This window comes from Astyanax mexicanus, chromosome 4, assembly GCF_023375975.1.
Source record: "Astyanax mexicanus isolate ESR-SI-001 chromosome 4, AstMex3_surface, whole genome shotgun sequence".
In the NCBI taxonomy this organism is placed as follows: Eukaryota; Metazoa; Chordata; class Actinopteri; order Characiformes; family Acestrorhamphidae; genus Astyanax; species Astyanax mexicanus.
In genome coordinates, this window is record NC_064411.1 from 1,923,541 (window position 1) to 1,947,500 (window position 23,960).

Here is a 23,960-nt window from a genome sequence, read left to right on the forward strand (position 1 = left end):
GATCATCATGAAGATCTGTTTACAGGGAGAAGAGAGCAGCATCTCCAGCCCCCAGTGGAGTGTCTATGAAGAGTGATGTGTCCATGAAGAATCCTCCAGAGTTCAGCAGTGGAGGAGGAAGCTCTGGGTCTCGGTACATCACTGCTCTAAACTACTGTTCTGTTCTGAGAGTGAAGCTCTTCAGTTCCTGATCTTTATTAAAGATGTGCTGTGTGTTGGAGTTTCACTGTGTAAATGCTGGAGTTTCACTGTGTTTAATGTCAACAGAACTGAAACCCAGAGAGGAGCTTCTCCAGAACCCAGCTGTGTTTCTATGAAGAGTGACGCGTCCATCGGACGTCGACCTGATTTCAGCAGTGAAGATATGACCTCTGACCCACAGTGAGTGAAACACCAAAACCCTTTTACTGATTTTTACAATAATTTATCTTCTTAAACCATATAACACACACACACACATGTGATTGGGAGGCGGGGTTCAGATTAGACTGGCTGACCTGAATAATGAGAGTAAATTACAATATCAGCTACAGGTTGGAGAATTGCACATATATCTATATTAGGGGTGTGCGATACTGATAAAAACGATATCTAAAATAATTATTTCGTTATTTTGTCAGAAATAAAAAAGTGTTTTGCATTATTCAAAAACATGTTTAGAAAAGTATTATACTGTAATAAATTGTACTTCTAATAATAATTGCTTACTAAATATATTAACGAAAACAATATATTTAATATTTTAACATTAAACTCTACGTTCAAATTTTTAACAGTGAACCATGTGACCTACCAGATATTCTTGAATAAGTGTTAGATTGGCAAAACTAAATTATATTTATATAAGTTATATTAATCATATTAAAAACATTCATTGTATTAATCACAACAATATTCTATGATTAATTATTTCTACTTTTCTAATGCTGGTAGTTCCCTTGGGAAGGGGACAACAATCACTGTGCAGTGTGTTGTGTCTGGCAGGCTAGATCATATTTTGCTTTATTGCTAATGTCAGTATAAATGAGAATATTTTAATGTGCTGAGGAACTGATTTTAACTGAGAGCTTTAATGGAGGAAATAAACTCTAGTGTAGCTCCATATTCCACCTTTAACCGCCTGGAAAGAGGACACATGCCTTCAGCTGTGCGTGTTTGTGTGTGCATACATCCAGGAATGGGAGAATGTGTTGTCGTACAATACATAGAACAGTAATGTATTCAGTATAAATTAGAATACACTTTAGAACATATTTTGTTAAGTAATTCTGGAGAACTTTTTAGCTGTTTCCTTTCCAATTACATTCACATTGTTGCTGATTGGCACTGTTCATCATTTATATCTATTTAAATATTGTGTTAATTGTAGAACAAGTTAAGCATTTACACAGTGGATCAAAGCAACAGGTTCTTTGACGTACGTCAAAACTTCAGAAAAAGAGAGAGACAAAAATCTTTATTTACATTATTAGAAGGTAAAGCTCTGTTTTAACCTTTGAGAAACATTTTGTCAGTCCTGACGCTGTCAGTCTGCTCCGGACTGACAAACTCAGAAACTCCATTTCCCAGCATTCTCGCTTTCAGGACTACAATGACTCATCAGAACATGTGAAGCTACAGCGTTAAGGTTCACCCAGCTACTGATTGCTCACCTGAACGTTTGAGTATAAATACCCCTGAGTTTCAGCTATTAGTTGATGAGAATTGAATTTAGGTTCTCCAGGTCTTCTACGACCTTATTTGGATCTGTTATTTGCTGATATTCTTTATTTTATTTATCATTTTATTAAAACAGAAACTTTTTAGAACAACTGATTTATTCATGTGGATTACAGTGTGGATTTTCTGTTCATCCACAGTAAGAACAAAAACAAGTATTCCAGAGGAAAACTGGACCACATATTCAAGGTTAGTCCTGAACCATATATATGATATTATTCTTTTTGATTTATTTTACATATAAATTTAATTTCACTTTGAAGTTTTGATACTAATCATACAGTTGCAAGAAAAAGTATGTAAATCCTTTGGGATTACCGTATTTTTCGGACTATAAGGCGCACCGTATTATAAGGCGCACAATGAGTGAACGGTCTATTTTTAGTGTTAGTCCATACACAAGGCGCACTGGATTATAAGGCGCACTAAATGAAACTTTATTTATATCAGTAACAATAACTCTGAGCAATAAATCCTTCACAATATCTGTGAAAAATAACTGTACAATCTCAGAACAATAAATCCTTCACAATAGCTGTGAAAAATAAATCCTTCACAATATCTGTGAACAAAAACTCCACAACAACTGAACGATAACTCTCTAATAGTAACTCGCAGCAGTCTCTCAACACAATGAAAACAATGCACTCACTTTTTCAGTTCATTCCTCTTCCACAAATCCATCAAATTCTTCATCTTCAGTGTCTGAGTTAAACAGTTCAGCGATTACAGCATCAAGCATCTCCGGATTCCTCTCGTCATTATCAGAGTCAGTCTCGTTGCTGTTACTCAGCTGTTCATTTCCCGAGCTACTGCTGTTGCTTTGAGACGAATAGAGACTGTAGAAACGCTTCGTCCCTCTGCTCTCTGCTCAATAACCCACTGTTCAATGTTGTCCTCTAACTTTGGCCATCTCGCTTTGTTCCCTCGGAAACTCTGTTTGGTCTTCCTTACTTGGCGCAGGTCATTTTCTTACTTCCTCCACTTCCGTACCATTGATTCATTAATGTTGAATTCTCTCGCAGCTGCTCTATTCCCATGTTCTACTGCGTGACTGATGGCCTAGAGCTTAAAATCCGCATCGTAAGCATGTCTCTTAACTGGAGCCATTTCACGGTCCTTACACACACACCTATGTTGAAGCACAGTTAGTATTACTCCGCTACGCTCCTGACAACGGTAGCCGTAGCGCTCCGACAGACCATAATATTACTATGTTGAAGCACAGCAAGTACCGTATTACTCCGCGACGCTCCTGACAACGGTAGCCGCAACGCTCCGACAGACCATAATATTATGTTGAAGCACAGCAAGTAGTATTACTCCGCGACGCTCCTGACAACGGTAGCCGTAACGCTCCGACAGACCATAATATTATGTTGAAGCACAGCAAGTACGTATTACTCCGCGAGGCTTCTGACTATAATAGCGCGTTGTGCCGAATTCGGTGAATAAAACGGTTTTAAAACAGAGATAAAGATTGGATAAGTTTCATTTCTGGATGAAGTGATTTCCAGCGCTGTTTGGATATAACTGTGGATTACAGGAGACTGGATTGATGGATTCTCTTTAGTCTGGACGCGTTTTGAAGGTAGGACCTGTGGCTGAGCGCGGGTGTGTGTTCGGGGGGTGGCGGCAGTGACCGGAGGTTACCCCAGGACAAAAGGAAAGCCTTTTATTACTGGAAACATGCGCTCTGACGCAGCTCTAATTCATGAAACATACATCGTACAGTAAAAGCACAGTTCTGGAATCCGGAGAGCCAGACGTTTCGAATGGTGTATGACATGACCGCATTCGATGAAATATGGACGAACGATAAACGCAAATATGAGAGTTATGAATTATTAAAATCATAACCAAGGCATATTTCGCCCTAAATGTTTATTTTCTGAAAGGATATTCCGCTAAATAGGCTAAATAGCTCAAAAGCAGAGATTCTAAGCTTTAAAATGGTATATTGGATGTCTATATTGAACCTGTAACTGTTCATAACTATTCAGAAACACAGCCAGTTATGAAATATTAAATATTTCTGGCCCGCCGGTGGGCCAGCGCGTGTTAAGAGGTTAACTTTACTTAGAAGTGGGCGCTAAAAAGAAACAGTTTGTGCTATTACCCCAGAACGGGTGGAAAGGAAAGTTTACCGGCACCTTGTTCTGGCCACGGAGCTACAGTGGAAACTAGCTACCCTGAGCCACAGCCGAGAGGCAGTACGGCAGTCAAAGGTAACCGCGCGCTAGCCCAAGAGGGGGATCTTTTTCTGGCGTGGGTGAGGAATTCTGCACAACAGAGCGCCGTGTACCACATAAAATCGAGGTCAGTAAACACAAGCAAAATCCATACACAAGGCGCACTGCATTATAAGGCGCAATGACGATTTTTGGGAAAAAATAAGTATTTTAAGTGCGCCTTATAGCCCGAAAAATACGGTACTTGGATTTCTGCATAAATTGGTCATTAAATGTGTTCTGAAATCGCAACAAAAGACAAACATAGTCAAATACCACCTAAAAATGTAAATGTTTGCATGGTTTTATTGAACACAACATTTTAGCATTCACAGTGCAAGGTGGAAAGACTATGTTAACCTTTGGATTGAATAACTATTTGACGTTTGGTTGAGGTTATTAGCAGCATAACCTCAACCAAATGTTTCCTGTAGCTGCAGATCAGACCTGTAGAACAATCAGGAGGAATTTTGGATCATTCCTCTTCACTAAACTGTTTCAGTTCAGCTATAATATTCTTGGGATATCTGGTGTGAATCTCTCTCTTGAGCTCATGATGCCGCAGCATCTCAGTTGGGTTCAGGAGGTCAGGACTCTCCAGAAGGAGTATTTATTCATTTTCTTCTGTTGAAGTCATTCGGTTGTAGATTTACTTCTATGTTTTGGGTCATTGTCCTGTTGCATCATCCATCCTCTGTTGAGCTTCAGTTGGTGGACAGATGGTCTTAAGTTTTCCTGCAAAATGCCTTGGTAGCTTGGGAGTTCATTTTTTCCATGATAACAGCAATCCGTCCAGGCCCTGAGGCAGCAAAGCAGCCCCAAACCATGATGCTCCCTCCACCATGTTTCACAGTTGGGTTGAGGTTTTGATGATGGTGTGCTGTGCCTTTTTTTACCACACATAAAATTGTGTGTTCCTTCCAAACAACTCAAGTTTAATCTATCCACAGCATATTTAGCCAGTACTGCTGTGGAACATCCAGGTGCTTGTTTGCAAATTTCAAACATGCAGCAATGTGTTTTAGACAGCAGTGGTTTCCTCCGTCCTCCCATGAACTCCATTCTTGTTTAATGTTATCCTTATTGTAGATTTGTCAACAAAAATGTTAGCATGTGTCAGAGATTTCTGTAAGTCTTCATCTGACACTCTAGGATTCTTCCTCACCTCATTGATCATTCTGCGCTGTGCTCTTTCAGTCATCTTTACAGGACTTTACCACACCTAGGGAGAGTAGCAGCAGTGCTGAACTTTCTCCATTTGTAGAGCGTCTGTCTTATCGTGGACACATGAACATCAAGGCTTTAGAGACTTTTGTAACACTTTCCAGCTTCATGCAAGTCAACAATTCTTGAACGCAGGTCTTCTGAGAGCTTGATCTTGTGTGCAAGGCATGATTCACATCAAGCAATGCTTCTTAAGAACAGCAAACTCAAAACTGGTGTATGTTTTTATAGGGCAGGACAGCTTTAACCAACACATCTAATCTCATCACATTGATTGGACTCCAGGTTGGCTGACTCCTAGCTCCAATTAGCTCTTAGAAAAGTAATTAGCCTCTGGGTTCACATACTTTTCCCACCTGAACTTTGAATGTGAACATGTTGTGTTCAATAAAATCATGCAAACATGTTTTTTGTGTGTATTAGACTGTTTGTCTATTGTAGTGACAGATGAAGATCTGAACACATTTAATTACCAATTCATGCAGAAATCCAAATAATTCCTAAGGGTTCACAAACCCTTTCTTGCAACTGTAAATTATTCACCTTCAGTTTATAGAGTATTATAACTGTAATCATGTTAAAATTAATGCAATAAAATGGTGCTCAGTAACATGATGTTTAAATCATTTTACACACCAGAGCATCCATAACTCCTTTTGTCCTCAGATCAGTGTCATTATCTCTCTGTACTGTAACAGCTTTACCGATTCTCTGATGTTTGTTCTTAATCAGAAGCTGCAGGAGAAGTTTATCTCTCTAGTGAAGAACGAGCTAAACACATACAAGAAGATCCTGAGTCCAGATTACCCAGCATGCTCTGAGGGAGAGGTGGATAATGATCAGAAGGAGGGGGTGCTGAAGATCACACTGCACATCCTGAGGAACATGAATCAGACAGACCTCGCCAACACACTAGAGAGCAGTAAGAGTTCTGGGTCATGAGAATGGGGACCAACTTAAAGGGCTAATTTATTTCCTCAGAGGAGTTCTGCTTTTCAAATTAGAGTAATAAGCAGTAGTTAACTGGATTTTGTAATTATAAGATATTTTGTCACAGCATCAAATGTATCCCTAAACCTAAAAATTATCTACTGTATCAGAGTCGGTTTACAAAGGGGTCATTCATGAAGATCACAGCTAATTACATTTTCCTTATTCTCTTCCTCTGCAATCAGAATTAGCCCCAGCATGTCAACGAAAGCTCAAATCCAAGCTGAGAGAAAAGTATCAGAGAATTAATGAAGGAATTTCAGGCCATGTAAAGTCAGCACTTCTGAATGAAATCTACACAGAGCTCTACATCACAGAGGGAGGGGTTGGAGATGTCAATCAGGAACATGAGGTGAAACAGATTGAAGCTGCATCCAAGAAAAAAACAACACAGGAAAGACCAATCAAATGCAACGACATCTTTAAACCATTACCAGAACAGAACCGGCCCATCAGAACTGTACTGACTAAAGGAGTTGCTGGAATTGGAAAGACAGTCTCTGTGCAGAAGTTCATTCTAGATTGGTCTGAAGGAAAAGTAAATCAGGACGTTCTCTTCATATTTCCACTTCCTTTTAGAGAACTGAATCTGATGAAGGAGAAGAAGCTCAGTCTGGTGAATCTTCTTCAGAGCTTTTTCCCAGAAACACAAGATTTAAAACCAAGACATTATCACAAGAGCATGTTCATTTTTGATGGTCTGGATGAGTGCCGACTGCCTCTGAATTTCCAGAACAATGAGAACTTGGTGGATATAGAAGAGCAAACCTCAGTGGATGTTCTGCTGACGAACCTCATCAAGGGGAATCTGCTTCCCTCTGCTCTCCTCTGGATCACCTCTCGACCAGCAGCGGTCAGTCTGATCCCTCCTGAGTGTTTTGACCAGGTAACAGAAGTGCGGGGTTTCAGTGACCCTCAGAAACAGGAATACTTCAGTAAGAGGATCAGGGATCAGGACCTGGCCAAAAAAGTATTCACACACATCAGGTCTTCAAGAAGCCTCTACATCATGTGCCACATACCGGTCTTCTGCTGGATTACAGCCACTGTTCTAGAGAGGATGCTGAGTGAAGCTGAGAGTGGAGAAATTCCCAAAACCCTGACGCAGATGTTCACACACTTCCTGATCTTTCAGATCAAACACAAGAGCCAGAAGTACAGTGGGAAAAGTGACCCTGATCCTCAGCAGACTAGAACAAGTATCCTGGCTCTGGGGAAACTGGCGTTCAAGCAGCTGGAGAAAGGAAACCTGATCTTCTATGAGGAAGATCTAAGAGAGAGTGGTATCGATATTAAAGAAGTGTCCGTGTACTCAGGAGTGTGTACCCAGATCTTCAGGGAGGAACATGAGCTGCACCTGGGGAAGGTCTTCAGCTTTGTACATCTGAGCGTTCAGGAGTTTCTTGCTGCTTTATATGCATTCATCTGCTTCATTGACAGAAGCTTTCTGAATCAGCAAATCCTTAAATACCAAAAACCTGAACTATCTGCACTCTCCAGCAGGTCAATGATGACTGACTTCCTCAGCAGTGCCATAGACAGAGCCTTACAGAGTGAGACTGGACACCTGGACCTGTTCCTTCGATTTCTTCTGGGTCTCTCACTGAAGTCTAATCAGACTCTATTACGAGTCGTACTGACCCCAACAGAGAGGATCTCTGACAGCAATGAGGAAACAGTCCAGTACATCAAGAAGAAGATTGAGGAGAACTCATCTCCAGAGAAATCCATCAATCTGTTCCACTGTCTGAATGAACTGAATGATCATTCTCTGGTGCAGGAAGTTCAGAAATACCTGAGTGGAGGTGGTGACCATCGACTTCAAAAGGCCAGGCTCTCTCCTGCTCAGTGGTCAGCTCTGGTGTTTGTGTTGGTGAACTCAGAAGAAGAGCTGGAGGAGTTTAACCTCAGTAAATATGATCCATCAGAGGAGTGTCTTCTGAGGCTGCTGCCAGTAGTTAAAATATCCAGAAGGGCTGTGTGAGTATTTTTATTCAGACCTTCACAAAGTTTTAATCAACTGCTGATGTGTAGAATCAGTTTCCATTCAATCACTGGTGGATTCACATTATCACATTGTTACATACATACATATAGCATGAATTATCCTTTGTGTTTAATAACAATCAAACCCTCATTTTAATGTAAACAGTACATGACGTTTCTGTATTACACTAATCATATACAGTCTTAAGAAGTATTTTATTTTATAAGTTTGTGCAAGTTATATGTTATATGTGTTTGTTAAAATAAATTCACATGACTTGTAGATCCACTCTAAATTAGCACTGGGTGATTTGACTGAAAGATCATTTCTTAGTATGCTTGGGAGCAATGATGATTAGCAATATAACATAATACATTTATATAGAACATAAATTTTAAGTGTATGTATTTATTTCTAAAATATATGTGAGCAAATGTGTCTTTTTTCCAGAGTTAAACTGGTAAAATAGAATAAATTCACATACTTCAAAAAGCTGTGCTCTTTCTGTTTAGTTAAACATTTACATATTCTATTTTATCTCATTTATAATCTGTCTCAGAGCTTGTGAGCTGCATGCCCACGCTGATCACAGTAAAGTGGAGCTTTCTGCATGTTAACTATTTCAGTATAAAGAAACACAGATTCTTTAGACAGAAAATAAATTTCACAGTTTAATTCAGTTTTCTATTATTTGTCAATCCATTCAAATATTCTTCTTTGGGTTTGTTGTAAAATAATTTATTTATTCTTATTTTTCAGACTTGCTTCATGTAATCTTGGACTAAAAACGTGTGAAAATCTGGAATCAGTTTTAAACCTGGAAAACTCCCCCCTGAAAGAGCTGGACCTCAGTAACAACGACCTGCAGGACTCAGGAGTGGAGCTGCTCTCTGCTGGACTGAAGAGTTCACACTGTAAACTGCAGATTCTCAGGTCAGTGTTTCATGTTATCAAAGACCAAAATAACAAACAAGACAACAAATAAAAACACACTAAAGAAACTAAATTACACAGAAGGATGTGCAAGGTTGGTTTGTGTAGGATGTTTTTTTTCCAGGTTGGCAAAGGGGAGGAGCCCAAACATCTCTCCCTGCTCTGGCTTTTCCATGCCCTTTAATTTGTCATGGTACTGCATCTACAGACTGTATTTAACCCCTTTGTTTGGGGGTTAATGTAAGTGTTTTTATACCACTGTAATTGTACTCTTTTAAGCACATTTCCTTTTTTTCTTGTAACTCTGCTCATGTAATTTTATCCATGTCTGTCTGATCTTAATAAAATCACAATTGACACTTATTGGCACCGCTAAATTTAGTATATTTACTCTCCATAGCCATTTTGACAGTAATGAGTAGGGACTTATAGTGTAGTAAGTAGTATAAGATACAGGAAGATGAACATTGTGAAATAGTTCATAGCTTATAGAACACTCTTGTTAACTCTGGCTGTACTCCACTTGCATATTTATTAATTGTAGAATATAATTGTTTAATTAAACTGTAATATTTTCCTAGATTTACCAGTCTAAGCATCACTGTGTAAATGCTTCCCAACACTCTCTGGAGCCAGGTTGTTATGTTGAGCGACAGACGAGATGACCAAACATGTTTCTTCACTGACAGTTTTAGAGAAAACCTAAAATATCTGCATCAAAAAAGACCTACAACATAGTTCATACATGAGCTAAAACAACACCTAAGCCGTATATGATGTTATTTGCAGAAAAAAAAGGAACTAGGTCCAGCGGTCTCTATGGTAAAGAACAGCACACACTCTGGTTCTCTACACTCTCAGCGTAGCTACACACGTAAAAGGGCTGTGTGCTTAGTATAGGGAGTTCTTAAAGGGACAGTGTAGATACAGTGCTGTAAAAAGTATTTGACCCCCTACACATTTTTTTGTTTTTGCTTGTGATACTGATATTTTTCTGAATGTCAAACAAACTTTAATATCAGAGAAATATAACCTGAGTAAATATAAAAAGCACTTTTTAAATAATAATTTTATGTATTAAAGGAAAGAAAATATTCAAACCAATCTATCCCTGTGTGAAAAAGTGTTTGCCCCCTAAAACTAATAACTTGGTTTTGTCACCCTTAGCGGCAACAACTGCAATTAAGCTTTACTGATACCTGGCAGTGAGTCTTTCACATCTATGTGGAGGAATTCTGTTTCACTCTTCTTTACAGAATTGTTTTAATTCAGCCATATTGGAGGCTTTTCCAGCATGAAAACTTTCATTTTATTTTTTTAAGCCATTCAGAGGCGAACTTGTTCGTGTGCTTCGTATAATTGTCCTGCTGCAGAACCCAAGTACACCTAAGCTTGAGGTCACGAACAGATGGCCTGAAATTCTCCTTCAGGATTTTCTGGTAAACAGCAAAATTCCTGATTCCATCTATTACAGCCTGTTATTCAAACCCTGAAGCAGCAAAGCAGTCCCAGATGATCACACTACCACAACCATGTTTTACGTTCAGTATGATGTTCTTTTTCTGAAATAATGTCATAGTTTTACAACAGATGTAATTTCTTATGACAGACAATAAATTTCACAGTTTAATTATGTTTTCTGTTCTTTGTCAATCCATTCAAATATTCTTATTTGGGTTCATTGTAAAATCCTTTTTTATTCTTAAATTTTCAGACTAGCTTCATGTAATCTTGGAGTAAAGACATGTGAAAATCTGGAATCAGTTTTAAACCTGGAAAACTCCTCCCTGAAAGAGCTGGACCTCAGTAACAATGACCTGCAGGATTCAGGAGTGGAGCTGCTCTCTGCTGGACTGAAGAGTTCACAATGTAAACTGCAGATTCTCAGGTCAGTGTTGCTGTGATTTTTCATTTTAATTTTTTTGGGCTGTCAACAGTAAATTGTTAACAGACGCTGTTAGTTTGAAATCAGAAACAAGTTAAAAAATAAATAAATAAATAAAAAATTAATGCAATTTTTTTTACGGCTAGTTTGAACCTAATTTTGACCCTAAATTTTGCTGTAATATTTCCCGCCTCTGCCCAACATGCAGATATTTTTTTTGGATGAATGACTGAAAAGCTCCAATCCAGTATACAGCTGTAAAGCTCTGGTTCAGACTTTCAGCTCAGACCTGGATAGAGAAGTTTGTTGCTCTCTCTCCATATTTTTCTCGCGCTCTCTCTCTCTAAATCTCTCTCCATCTCTCTCTGTTGGTCTCTCTCTCTTCGTCTTTCTCTCCATTTGTCTTTTTCTCTCTGTCTCTCCATCTCTCCCTCTCTCTGTTTCTATTTCTCCATCTCTTCCTCTCATTTTCTTTGCTTGTTTCTCTCTCTCTCTTGGTCTCTCTCCATCTTTCTCTCCATTTGTCTCTTTCTCTCCATCTGTTTCTTTTTTTCTGTTTCTATCTCCTCTCTCTCTCTCTGTCTCTCTCTATTGGTCTCTCTCTTTCCATCTTTCTCTCCATTTGTTTGTTTCTCTTTGTCTGTCCATCTCTCCCTCTATCTGTTTTGTTTCTATGTCTCTGTCTCTCTCTTGCCGTCTTTCTTTCCTTTCGCCTCTCTCTGTCTTTCTGTCAGATAGCGAGCTTTGGTGCAGGAGATTGGACACCTTACTCTGGCGGTATTTCATTTGCTTATTTATTAGTTCATACTTGAGCAAATGCAGCACCAACACACACTCTGTAGTACAGCACAACACACTACTCTCTCTCTCTCTACGCTCTCAGTGTAGCGACACATATGCCCACACTTACCGTAAGAATGTCTCAAAGGTGCAGTGTACACATTACTGAATACTGTACATTACATATTTCTGCCAGGCCATTTATATGGTAATTCCTGAGATTTTATGCTCAGCAGTTCTAATTCAGAAATCCTTACAATCAAGCTGAGATATTTACAGTCCAGTTTGTCATGCATTCTTCATTCCAGCACCCACCGTTGATTTGATCTCCTCTCAAAAACATAAGTATATACTAGTATTTATATTGATACCACTAGAAATTATACATGTATTAATGTGATAAGTTGTTTAACATGATGATAACAAATCACACTAGCAAAAGTGTCTAATGAAGGTCAGAGTATACCAAACAAACAAATACGAGTCTTCTGCAGTCTTCTTAAGAATGTCCAACTTGAATGAACAGTTGAGATGTATCATGCATTGGTTACAAAATTGTGATGCACAAGCAAAAACAATTTTAGCTAAAGTTAATATGAACTTAATTATTTGGTGCACATCTATGCCACTGCTATATTCACTGAGATGCTTACTATTGAGCTTTGGGTTTCTTGAATTGTTTAACTGTGTTAAGAAACTTCAGTTTTCTATAGATATTTTCAGATTTTGTAGTGTTATTTGTGAGAAAATGGCTTATTAATATTAAAGTGCATTATGTTCCTTTTTTCTTGTTTTTTTGTCACTCTTGCTCTGTCTGCAGATTATCTGGTTGTATGATCACAGAGAAAGGCTGTTGTTCTCTGGCTTCTGCTATAATTTCAAACCCCTCCCACCTGAAAGAGCTGGATCTGACCTACAACCACCCAGGAGAGTCAGGAGTGAAGCTTCTTTCTGACAGACTGGAGGATCCACACTGCAAACTGGAGAAACTCGGGTAGGTCTGAACTGATAATTATGTTATCAACTTATTGTAAGATAAATGAATGTTGTATATTTTTCTCACTCTCAACATTGCCTGTTGTGCTTCCGTGTCTTTGCGTTTTTTCCCTATGAGAAAAATTAACACAGACTACACTGCTCAACATCACACCGCTCAACATCACACCGCTCAACATCACACTGCTCAACATTACTGAAAGGGTTTTCACCTGTTTAAATGCTTTAATGATCCTTTTTGAAGAAGCATAATAATCCAAAACGCAATCTGACCGGAGTTCGCTGTTATGCAGAATCCAGTACGGGGTCATTTCCAGCCTCTGTGCTGTGACGTCAGTTAAGCATTAGCTTAAACCTAGCATTTTTCTAATTACTACCCTTAAACGATCTCATAATTCAAAGGATCCAGTGATATTTAGGAGGTAAATTTATACAGAAGAAAACGTACAGGGATCTGAACATATTTACTAACCACAGAATGTGACAGAGGCCAGTTTTTAAAAAAAGCCCATTCAAAGTCGCCTTTTACATGGACCGCTTAGGCACGGAACCTCAAATATGGGCATAAACAACATGACTTCGACTACAACATGACAACACGACTTCAGTGGTCTATTCTGTCTTATTTTTGTTTACACAGCCATGTTTCATGCCCATGCTATCTGCACTACATGCCAAGTACTTTGCTGTAATTCTGTTTCGGCTCATATTTCAGGTGGTAAAAAGAACCAAGGTTTAGGTATTACCCCAGACCAGGTTGAAACGTTTAGCTGGTTCTGGTCATGGAGCCAGTGATGGAGAGCTGCCCTGAGCATTGTGACCATTAGAGGCAGAATAAGGAGAAAGATTAAAGATTAAAACTGATCCCCACTAACTTTATACACACTGAGAGTCAAGCACTCCAGCAACCAGTCCATATCTTTATAATAAGAATAATCAGTTACTGCAAAACCAGGATCCTTTCTGAACACTTAGGGTGCTAACCTACACCCTGTGCAAGGTGGTCATAATGCTAATTGCTATCATACACCCCACCAACAGACTAAACAACTCTGGTGGAAAGTGTGAAAATAAACAGCAATGGTGATTTTGAATATGTTTACGCTGATGAGAAGCATTGGACAAGTCCAGGGAGCTGCGCCATTTAAATATTAATACCCCAAAGTCAGACCGCACCTGGCTCTTAAAGGGAATGGCAAGTGACATGGTGATTTGTTTATTTCACGATACATGCCTTTTTCGCATTTTGAGCCTCTTTTAAGCAACTTTTCCCATCGTAAAACACACTAACACACCCTAAATCTAGCTGAATACTGCACAGTTGACAACTCTCCTATGGATCACTAAAATAGCACCCTTAATTTCTAGAGATCCCGTTAATGTGATAGTTTGTTTGTTGACTTTATTTAAAAACTGTGCTTTTTTGTAACATTTATTTTTTTTAGAATATTTAAACTTTTTTAATATTTAAATTTTTGAAGTTTCCTAATGACCAGTGGCATACAATTATTTTCAAATTATGATGAAATATTTTTTGCCCAATAATTCCTGGGAAAATATCTGGTCCATTAAAAACAGTAGTTGTGACAGGAGTACACTCGGGTATGAATATGAATACTAAAACACACTTTAGTAATATTTAACTCTTTTCAGCAAGCCCACAAGAAACTGTCATTACTACTGTTTAATGTACTTCCTCTGTTAATAACCTGATTTTTTTTTTACTAATCACAGCTTTTACTGCCTATGTACTGAAAGTGATTTAACAGTTCCCACTTTTCAAATATTCTTATTCGGTTAGTGTCCAAAAATCACAAAAAATAAGCACATACTGACTAAAACTGTGATTTGGATGTGGAAATATTTAGAAAAAATTCAGCATATTCAACAAGAACAATAGAGCTCTATATCTTTTATATCTTTTATAAAATATCTTTTCCAAAATGCACTAAGTGATTTTACATGTGTGCAGTCTGAAAAATATAAATAACATGATCTTAACATATCAACACTCTTAGACTGAAATATGTTTATACATTATAAAACCCCAAATCAGAAACAAAATGAGAAAGTAAGGAATGCGATTATAAATATTTATATTTATATACTTTAAATAATAGTTATACAACACAAGTAAACACAAAATGCAGTTTTTAGATTAAGGATTCATTATCCAAAAATCCAAATCTACATGGTCCTGTGTAAAAGTACCCCCCTCCAATTCTCTAATGTGGTGAAATTACAACAATTCTGTAAAAAAGAGCAGAACAGAATTCCTCCACAGCTCTGTGAAAGACTCACTGCAAGTTACTGCAAACGCTGGACTGCAGGGTGGAAAAAACAGTTATTAGTGTTGTGAGAAAGAATGGCAAGTTTTTAAAAAATGCTTTACTCTCTCAACTTGTTTTGGAATGTCTTGGAGGCCTGAAATGCAGGAATAATACACAATAATAAATTAAATTACGTTTTTCAGACAAACCAGGCAAGTCTTTGGTTCCCTCTGCAATCAAATAAAAATCAAAGTAAATGGACGATTATTTGTATTTTCCATCCATCCATCATCCATCCATTTTCCTCCACTTATCCGGGGTCAGGTCGCGGGGGCAGCAGCCTAAGCAGGGAAACCCAGACTTCCCTCTCCCAAGCAACTTGGGCCAGCTCGTCCGGGGGAATTCCAAGGCGTTCCCAGGCCAGCCGAGAGACATAGTCCCTCCAGCGTGTCCTGGGTCTTCCCCTGGGTCTCCTCCCAGTGGGACGTGCCCGGAACACCTCACCAGGGAGCCGTCCAGGAGGCATCCTAATCAGATGCCCAAGCCACTTCAACTGGCTCCTCTCGATGTGGAGAAGCAGCTGCTCTACTCTGAGTCCCTCCCGGATGACTGAGCTATCTCTAGGATGACTGACCCTATCTCTAAGGGAGAGCCCAAACACCCTGCGGAGGAAACTCATTTTGGCCGCTTGTATCCGTGATCTCGTTCTTTCGGTCATGACCCAAAGCTCATGACCATAGATGAGGGTAGGAACGTAGATCGACCGGTAAATCGAGAGCTTTGCTTTTTGGCTCAGCTCTCTCTTCACCATGATGGATCTGTACAGCGCCCGCATCACTGCTGAGGCAGCACCGATCCGTCTATCGATCTCCCGCTCCATCTTCCCCTCATTCATGAACAAGACCCCAAGATACTTAAACTCCTCCACTCGAGGCAGGACCTCCTCCCCAACCCGGAGAAGGCATTCTACCCTTTTCCGGCTCAGGACCATGGCCTCGGACTTGGAGGCACTGATTCTCATCCCGGCCATTTCACACTCGGCTGCGAACTGCTCCAGTGCGAGTTGTAGATCACGAGCTGATTAAGCCAGTAGGACCACATAATCTGCAAAAAGCAGAGATGCTATCCCAAGGCCACCAAAATGGATCCCCTCAACACCTTGGCTGCGCCTAGAAATTCTATCCCTAAAAGTTAAGAACAGAATCAGTGACAAAGGGCAACCTTGGCGGAGTCCAACCCTCACTGGAAACGAGTCCGACTTACTGCCGGCAATGCGGACCAAGCTTTGACACCGGTCATACAGGGACCTGACAGCCCGTATCAAAGGGCCCGGTACCCTATACTCCCGGAGTACCCCCCACAAGACTCCCCGAGGGACACGATCGAACACTTTCTCCAAGTCCACAAAACACATGTAGACTGGTTGGGCGAACTCCCATGACCCCTCCAAGACCCTGCTGAGGGTATAGAGCTGATCCAGTGTTCCACGGCCAGGACAAAAACCACACTGCTCTTCCTGAATCTGAGGTTCGACTATCCGATGAACCCTCCTCTCCAGAACCCCCGAATAAACCTTACCAGGGAGGCTTAAGAGTGTGATTCCCCTGTAGTTGGAACACACTCTCCGGTCCCTCTTTTTGAATAAGGGGACAACCACCCGGGGGGTCTGCCAATCCAGTGGAACTGCCCCCGATGTCCACGCAATGTTGTAGAGTCGCGTTAACCAACACAACCCTTTGACATCCAGAGCTTTAAGGAACTCCAGGCGAATCTCATCCACCCCCGGTGCCTTACCACAGAGGAGCTTTTTAACCACCTCAGTGACCTCAGCGCCCGAGATTGGAGAGCCCACCCCAAGGTCCCCCGGATCTGCTTCCTCAATGGAAGGCGTGTGCTGGTGGGATTGAGGAGGTCTTCGAAGTTTTCCGCCCACCGGCCCACAAAGCCCCAAGTTGAGGTCAACAGCACACCACACCCACTATAAATAGTGTTTGTGGGATACTGCTCCCCCCCGAGACGCCGTATGGTGGACCAGAATCGTCTCAAAGCCGTACAGAAGTCATTTTCCATGGCGTCTCCGAACTCCTCCCACGCCCGAGTTTTTGCTTCAGCAATCACCCGTGCCGCATGCCGCTTGGACTGCCGGTACCCGTCAGCTGCTTCCCAAGTCCCATGGGCCAGAAAGGCCTGATAGGACTCCTTCTTCAGCCTGACAGCATCCCTCACCGTCGGTGTCCACCAGCGGGTTCAAGAATTGCCGCCACGACAGGCACCGACAACCTTGCAGCCACAGCTCCGGTAGGCCGCTTCAGCAATGGAGGTGAGGAACACGGCCCACTCGGACTCAATGTCCCCAACCTCCCCTGGAACGTGTTTGAAGCTCTCCCGGAGATGGGAGTTGAAGCTCTGTCTGACAGGAGACTCTGCCAACCGTTCCCAGCAGACCATCACAATTCGTTTAGGTCTGCCAGGTCTGACTGGCATCCTTCCCCACCATCGGAGCCAACTCACCACCAGGTAGTGGTCAGTGGAGAGCTCCGCTCCCCTCTTCACCCGAGTGTCCAAGACATGCGGCCGCAGATCAGATGACACGACAACAGTCTATCATTGGACTGCGGCCTAGGGTGTCCTGGTGCCAAGTGCACATATGGACACCCTTATGCTTGAACATGGTGTTAGTTATGGACAGTCCATGATGAGCACCAATAGACGTCCAATAACAAAACACCACTCGGGTTACGATCGGGAGCGTCATTTCTCCCAACCACACCTCTCCAGGTCTCACTGTCATTACCCACGTGAGCGTTGAAGTCTCCCAGCAGAACAAGGGAGTCTCCTGGAGGGGTGCTCTCCAACACCCCCTCCAAAGACTCCAAAAAGTGGTGGGTAGTCTGAACTGCTGTTCGGTGCATAGGCACAAATAACAGTCAGGACCCGTCCCCCCCACCTGTAGGCAGAGGGAGGCTACCCTCTCGTTCACTGCGGTGAAGCCCAACGTACAGGCCACGAGATGGGGGGCAACAAGTATGCCAACCCCAGCTTGGCGCCTCTCTCCTGGGGCAACTCCAGAGTGAAAGAGTGTCCAACCCCTCTAAAGGAGACTGGTTCCACAGCCAGAGCCGTGCGTCGAGGTGAGCCTGACTATTTCTAGCCGGAACCTCTCTAACTCGCACACCAACTCCGGCACCTTCCCCTCCAGAGATGTGACATTCCACGTCCCAAGAAGCAGCTTCTGCAGCCGAGGATCATATCGCCAGGGTCCCTGCCTTCGGCCGCCACCCAAATCACACTGCACCGACCCCTTTGGCCCCTCCCACAGGTGGTGAGCCAATGGGAAGGGGGGCCCCTGTCTCCTCTTCGGGCTATGCCCGGCCGAGCTCCTTGTCTCTCTTCATTGGGGTCATTTGGGCTGCACTTTGTCTGGTCCCTCACCTAGGACCTGTTTGCCTTGGGTGTCCCTACCAGGGGCATAAAGCCCCTGACAACATAGCTCCTAGGATCCTTGAGACACTCAAACCCCTCCACCATGATAAGGTAGCAGCCCAGGGAGAGGATATTTTCCATACAATCCCAGCCTTTTCTTATTTGTGGTTGTACCTTCATAAATATATTATTTTTAAGAGGAGCTTTGTTTCTGCTTTCAGTCTAGAACCGAAGTTTAGAACCGAAAGTTAACCTTCACTTGAGTGAAATAATAACTCTACTTTAAAACTACTACTTTTAAACTCTACTTTAACAAAATGCAGCACAATATTTAGTCCTGCAAAGCACTGTCTCAAATAACTCCCTCTTAACTCAGTTAGAGCAGTTTTTTCCTACTGTAACACAAACAACTCCACAGTACAAAACTCCACAAACCTCAGTGTAGTGTCTGGTTTAAAAAGTTCATTTTACATTATTGGTGAGCTTTTAGCAGGTTAAACCTCAACATTTCCCCAATTCTGAAGTCCCCAATGTCACACCTGGAACCAAAGTCACTCCTGTTTCACGACTGTGGATGCCTCTTTATTGAAAAAGGACAATCCAAAATTGTGGTGAAACCAAAATACAAAAATAAAAGTCAGTAAAAATATCAAGAGTGGTGAGACAGTTCAGCTGAATAACACAGGAGATCAGTGGTAGACTCTGGTCCAGGAGGAACAGCAGCACCTTCAGTTCCAGGTGTGAAACTCAAACCTCAGACTTGATCCTATAAGACTGAGAGTCTCAGCATCGTCTCTGAGCTCGACCATGTTTCCCCTGAAACCAATCAAACCCCCTTGACCTGCTGCGTCTGGGAGGCTGCTGATATTTAACTCATTTAATGTGAGATTTTCATACCGCGGTAACTGACTGTGGTATTAACTTTAATACGTATTTAAAACGGTAGTGCTAACAATAGTGAATTTTATCTTAGTTTACTGTGGAACCAGTAACATCTCTAACTGTCTAAACGTTCTGTACTGGAGAGTGTCTCAGTGTGTTTTTACAGTTTCCTCATTCGGATCAACACTGTGACCAAATGAATCCACTGAACAAACTCAGACCTGTAGATCATTCCTTCACTACTATAAACACATGCAGACAAAAATATATTTAGAGAAGTAAGAGTTAATCTTCCTTAATCTTCCGTTTTTAATCTGATTTTATTCAGTATGCATTGCAGTTCCGTACTTTACCACATGATGTCACCAATTTCTGCTCTCTCTGATCTTTTGATGGAATACTGACGCATCAAACCTCCTCAAATGTTCACTCGATTTCACACAAAGTATTTCTTTATAAATCAGTTTCTGAAAATCTCACACTGTGCTGATCTGTGTGTGTGTGTGTGTGTGTGTCTGTGTGTCTGTGTGTGTCTGTGTGTCTGTGTGTGTGTGTGTGTCTGTGTGTGTGTGTGTGTGTGTGTGTTTAGAGTGGAACATGGAGGGAAGATCAGAATCAAACCTGGATTCAAAAAATGTAAGCTCTCTCTCACACACACACACTACATACACATACACACACACACACACTATATACACACAATACACTCACACACACACACTACATACACATACGCACACACACACACACAACATACATACACTACACACACACACACACACTACACACACACACAACATACATACACTACACACACACACACTACACACACACAACATACATACACTACACACACACACTACACACACAACATACATACACTACACACACACACACACTACACACACACACTACATACACATACGCACACACACACACAACATACATACACTACACACACACAACATACATACACTACACACACACACACTAGACACACACACAACACACACACACAACATACATACACTACACACACAACACACACACACAACATACATACACTACACACACACACTACACACACAACACACACACACACAACATACATACACTACACACTACACACACAACACACACACAACATACATACACTACACACACACACAACATACATACACTACACACTACACACACACACACTACACACACAACACACACGCACAACATACATACACTACACACACACGCTACACACACAACACACACGCTACACACACACGCTACACACACACAACATACATACACACAACATACATACACTACACACTCACACACTACACACACAACATACATACACTACACACTACACACACACTACACACACAACATACATACACTACACACACAACACACACACACAACATACATACACTACACACACAACACACACACAACATACATACACTACACACTACACACAACACACACACACAACATACATACACTACACACAACACACGCTACACACACACGCTACACACACACGCTACACACACACACAACATACATACACACACACACAACATACATACACTACACACACACACACTACACACACAACATACATACACTACACACTACACACACACACTACACACACAACACACACAAACAACATACATACACTACACACTACACACACACAACATACATACACTACACACACACACTACACACAACATACACACACACACCATACATACACTACACACACACACAACACACACACACTACACACACACACCACACACACATGCTACATACACATACACTACACACACACACACACACTACATACGCATACACACTAAACACACAACATACATACACTACACACTACACACACAACATACATACACTACACACTACACACTACACACACAACACACCCACGCTACACACACAACATACATACACTACACACACACAACATACACACACACACCATACATACACTACACACACACACTACACACACACATGCTACATACACTACACACACACACACACACACTACATACACACTAAACACACAACATACATACACTACACACACACACTACACACACAACACACCCACGCTACACACACACACAACATACATACACTACACACACACACACACTACACACACACAACATACACACACACACCATACATACACTACACACACACACTACACACACACATGCTACATACACTACACACACACACACTAAACACACAACATACATACACTACACACTACACACACACACTACACACACAACACACACAAACAACATACACACACTCACAACACACTACACACACACAACATACATACACTACACACACACACACTACACACACACAACATACACACACACACCATACATACACTACACACACACACTACACACACACATGCTACATACACTACACACACACACACACACACACTACATACACACTAAACACACAACATACATACACTACACACACACACTACACACACAACACACCCACGCTACACACACACACAACATACATACACTACACACACACACACACTACACACACACAACATACACACACACACCATACATACACTACACACACACACTACACACACACATGCTACATACACTACACACACACACACACACTAAACACACAACATACATACACTACACACTACACACACACACTACACACACAACACACACAAACAACATACACACACTCACAACACACTACACACTACACACACACAACATACATACACTACACACACAACACACACACGCTACACACACACACAACATACATACACTACACACACACACACTACACACACAACACACACACAACATACACACACACACTACACACACACACAACACACACACACAACATACACACACACACAACATACACACACAACATACATACACTACACACACACACACAACACACACACGCTACATACACTACACACACACACACTAAACACACAACATACATACACTACACACTACACACACACACTACACACACAACACACACAAACAACATACACACACTCACAACACACACACACTACACACACACACAACATACATACACTACACACACAACACACACACGCTACACACACACACTACACACACAACACACACACAACATACACACACACACTACACACACACTACACACACACACACACACAACATACACACACACACAACATACACACACACACACACAACATACATACACTACACACACACAACACACACACGCTACATACACTACACACACACTACACACATGCTACATACACATACACTACACACACTACATACACACACACGACATACATACACTACACACACACAACATACACACACACACAACATACATACACTACACACACACACACAACATACACACAACACACACACACAACATACACACACAACATACATACACTACACACACACTACACACACACGCTACATACACTACACACACACTACACACACAACACACACACATGCTACATACACTACACACACAACATACATACACTACACACACAACATACATACACTACACACACACACTACACACACACACACACTACATACCCAACACACAACATACATACACTACACACACAACACACACACGCTACACACACACAACATACATACACTACACACACAACACACACACAACATACACACACACACTACACACACAACACACACACACACAACATACACACACTACACACACACACTACACACACACACTACACACACAACACACACAACATACATACACTACACACACAACACACACACGCTACACACACACAACATACATACACTACACACACAACACACACACAACATACACACACACACTACACACACAACACACACACACACAACATACACACACTACACACACTACACACACACACTACACACACAACACACACAACATACATACACTACACACACACAACATACACACACACACACACACACACACACAACACACACACTACACACACAACACACACACACAACATACACACACACACAACATACATACACTACACACACACAACATACATACACTACACACTACACACACAACATACATACACTACACACACAACACACACACAACATACACACACACCATACACACACACACTACACACACAACACACACACACACAACATACACACACAACACACACACTACACACACTACACACACAACACACACACACAACATACATACACTACACACACACTACACACAACATACACACACACACAACATACATACACTACACACACACTACACACACGCTACATACACTACACACGCACTACACACACATGCTACATACACATAAACTACACACACACTACACACACGCTACATACACTACACACACACATGCTACATACACTACACACACACACACTACATACACATACACACACACGACATACATACACTACACACACACACTACACACACAACATACATACACTACACACACACAACAT

The 23,960-nt window shown here is 41.3% G+C and overlaps 2 protein-coding genes across 7 annotated transcripts in view; both read left to right on the plus strand.

Moving 5' to 3' along the window:
- The window catches only part of LOC111189602 (translation initiation factor IF-2-like), a 117,075-nt gene extending 116,666 nt beyond the window's left edge, over nt 1–409 (plus strand). For 3 of the 6 annotated variants that reach the window (XM_049478372.1, XM_049478375.1, XM_049478374.1), the window contains exons 6-7: nt 26–133; nt 268–408. In XM_049478372.1, the coding sequence (XP_049334329.1) occupies nt 26–133; nt 268–385 (226 nt within the window). In that variant the 3' untranslated portion in view covers nt 386–408. Of the gene's footprint in view, nt 1–25; nt 134–267 lie in introns of all 6 variants that reach the window. The other 3 variants (XM_049478371.1, XM_049478369.1, XM_049478370.1) reach the window with 1 other exon arrangement.
- Nucleotides 410–1,865: 1,456 nt separating this feature from the next.
- The window catches only part of LOC125801114 (NLR family CARD domain-containing protein 3-like), a 25,174-nt gene continuing 3,079 nt past the window's right edge, over nt 1,866–23,960 (plus strand). The window contains exons 1-6 of the mRNA XM_049477193.1: nt 1,866–1,908; nt 5,907–6,096; nt 6,350–8,144; nt 10,799–10,972; nt 12,570–12,743; nt 19,910–19,956. Of these exons, the coding sequence (XP_049333150.1) occupies nt 6,060–6,096; nt 6,350–8,144; nt 10,799–10,972; nt 12,570–12,743; nt 19,910–19,956 (2,227 nt within the window). The 5' untranslated portion in view covers nt 1,866–1,908; nt 5,907–6,059. The remainder of the gene's footprint in view (nt 1,909–5,906; nt 6,097–6,349; nt 8,145–10,798; nt 10,973–12,569; nt 12,744–19,909; nt 19,957–23,960) is intronic.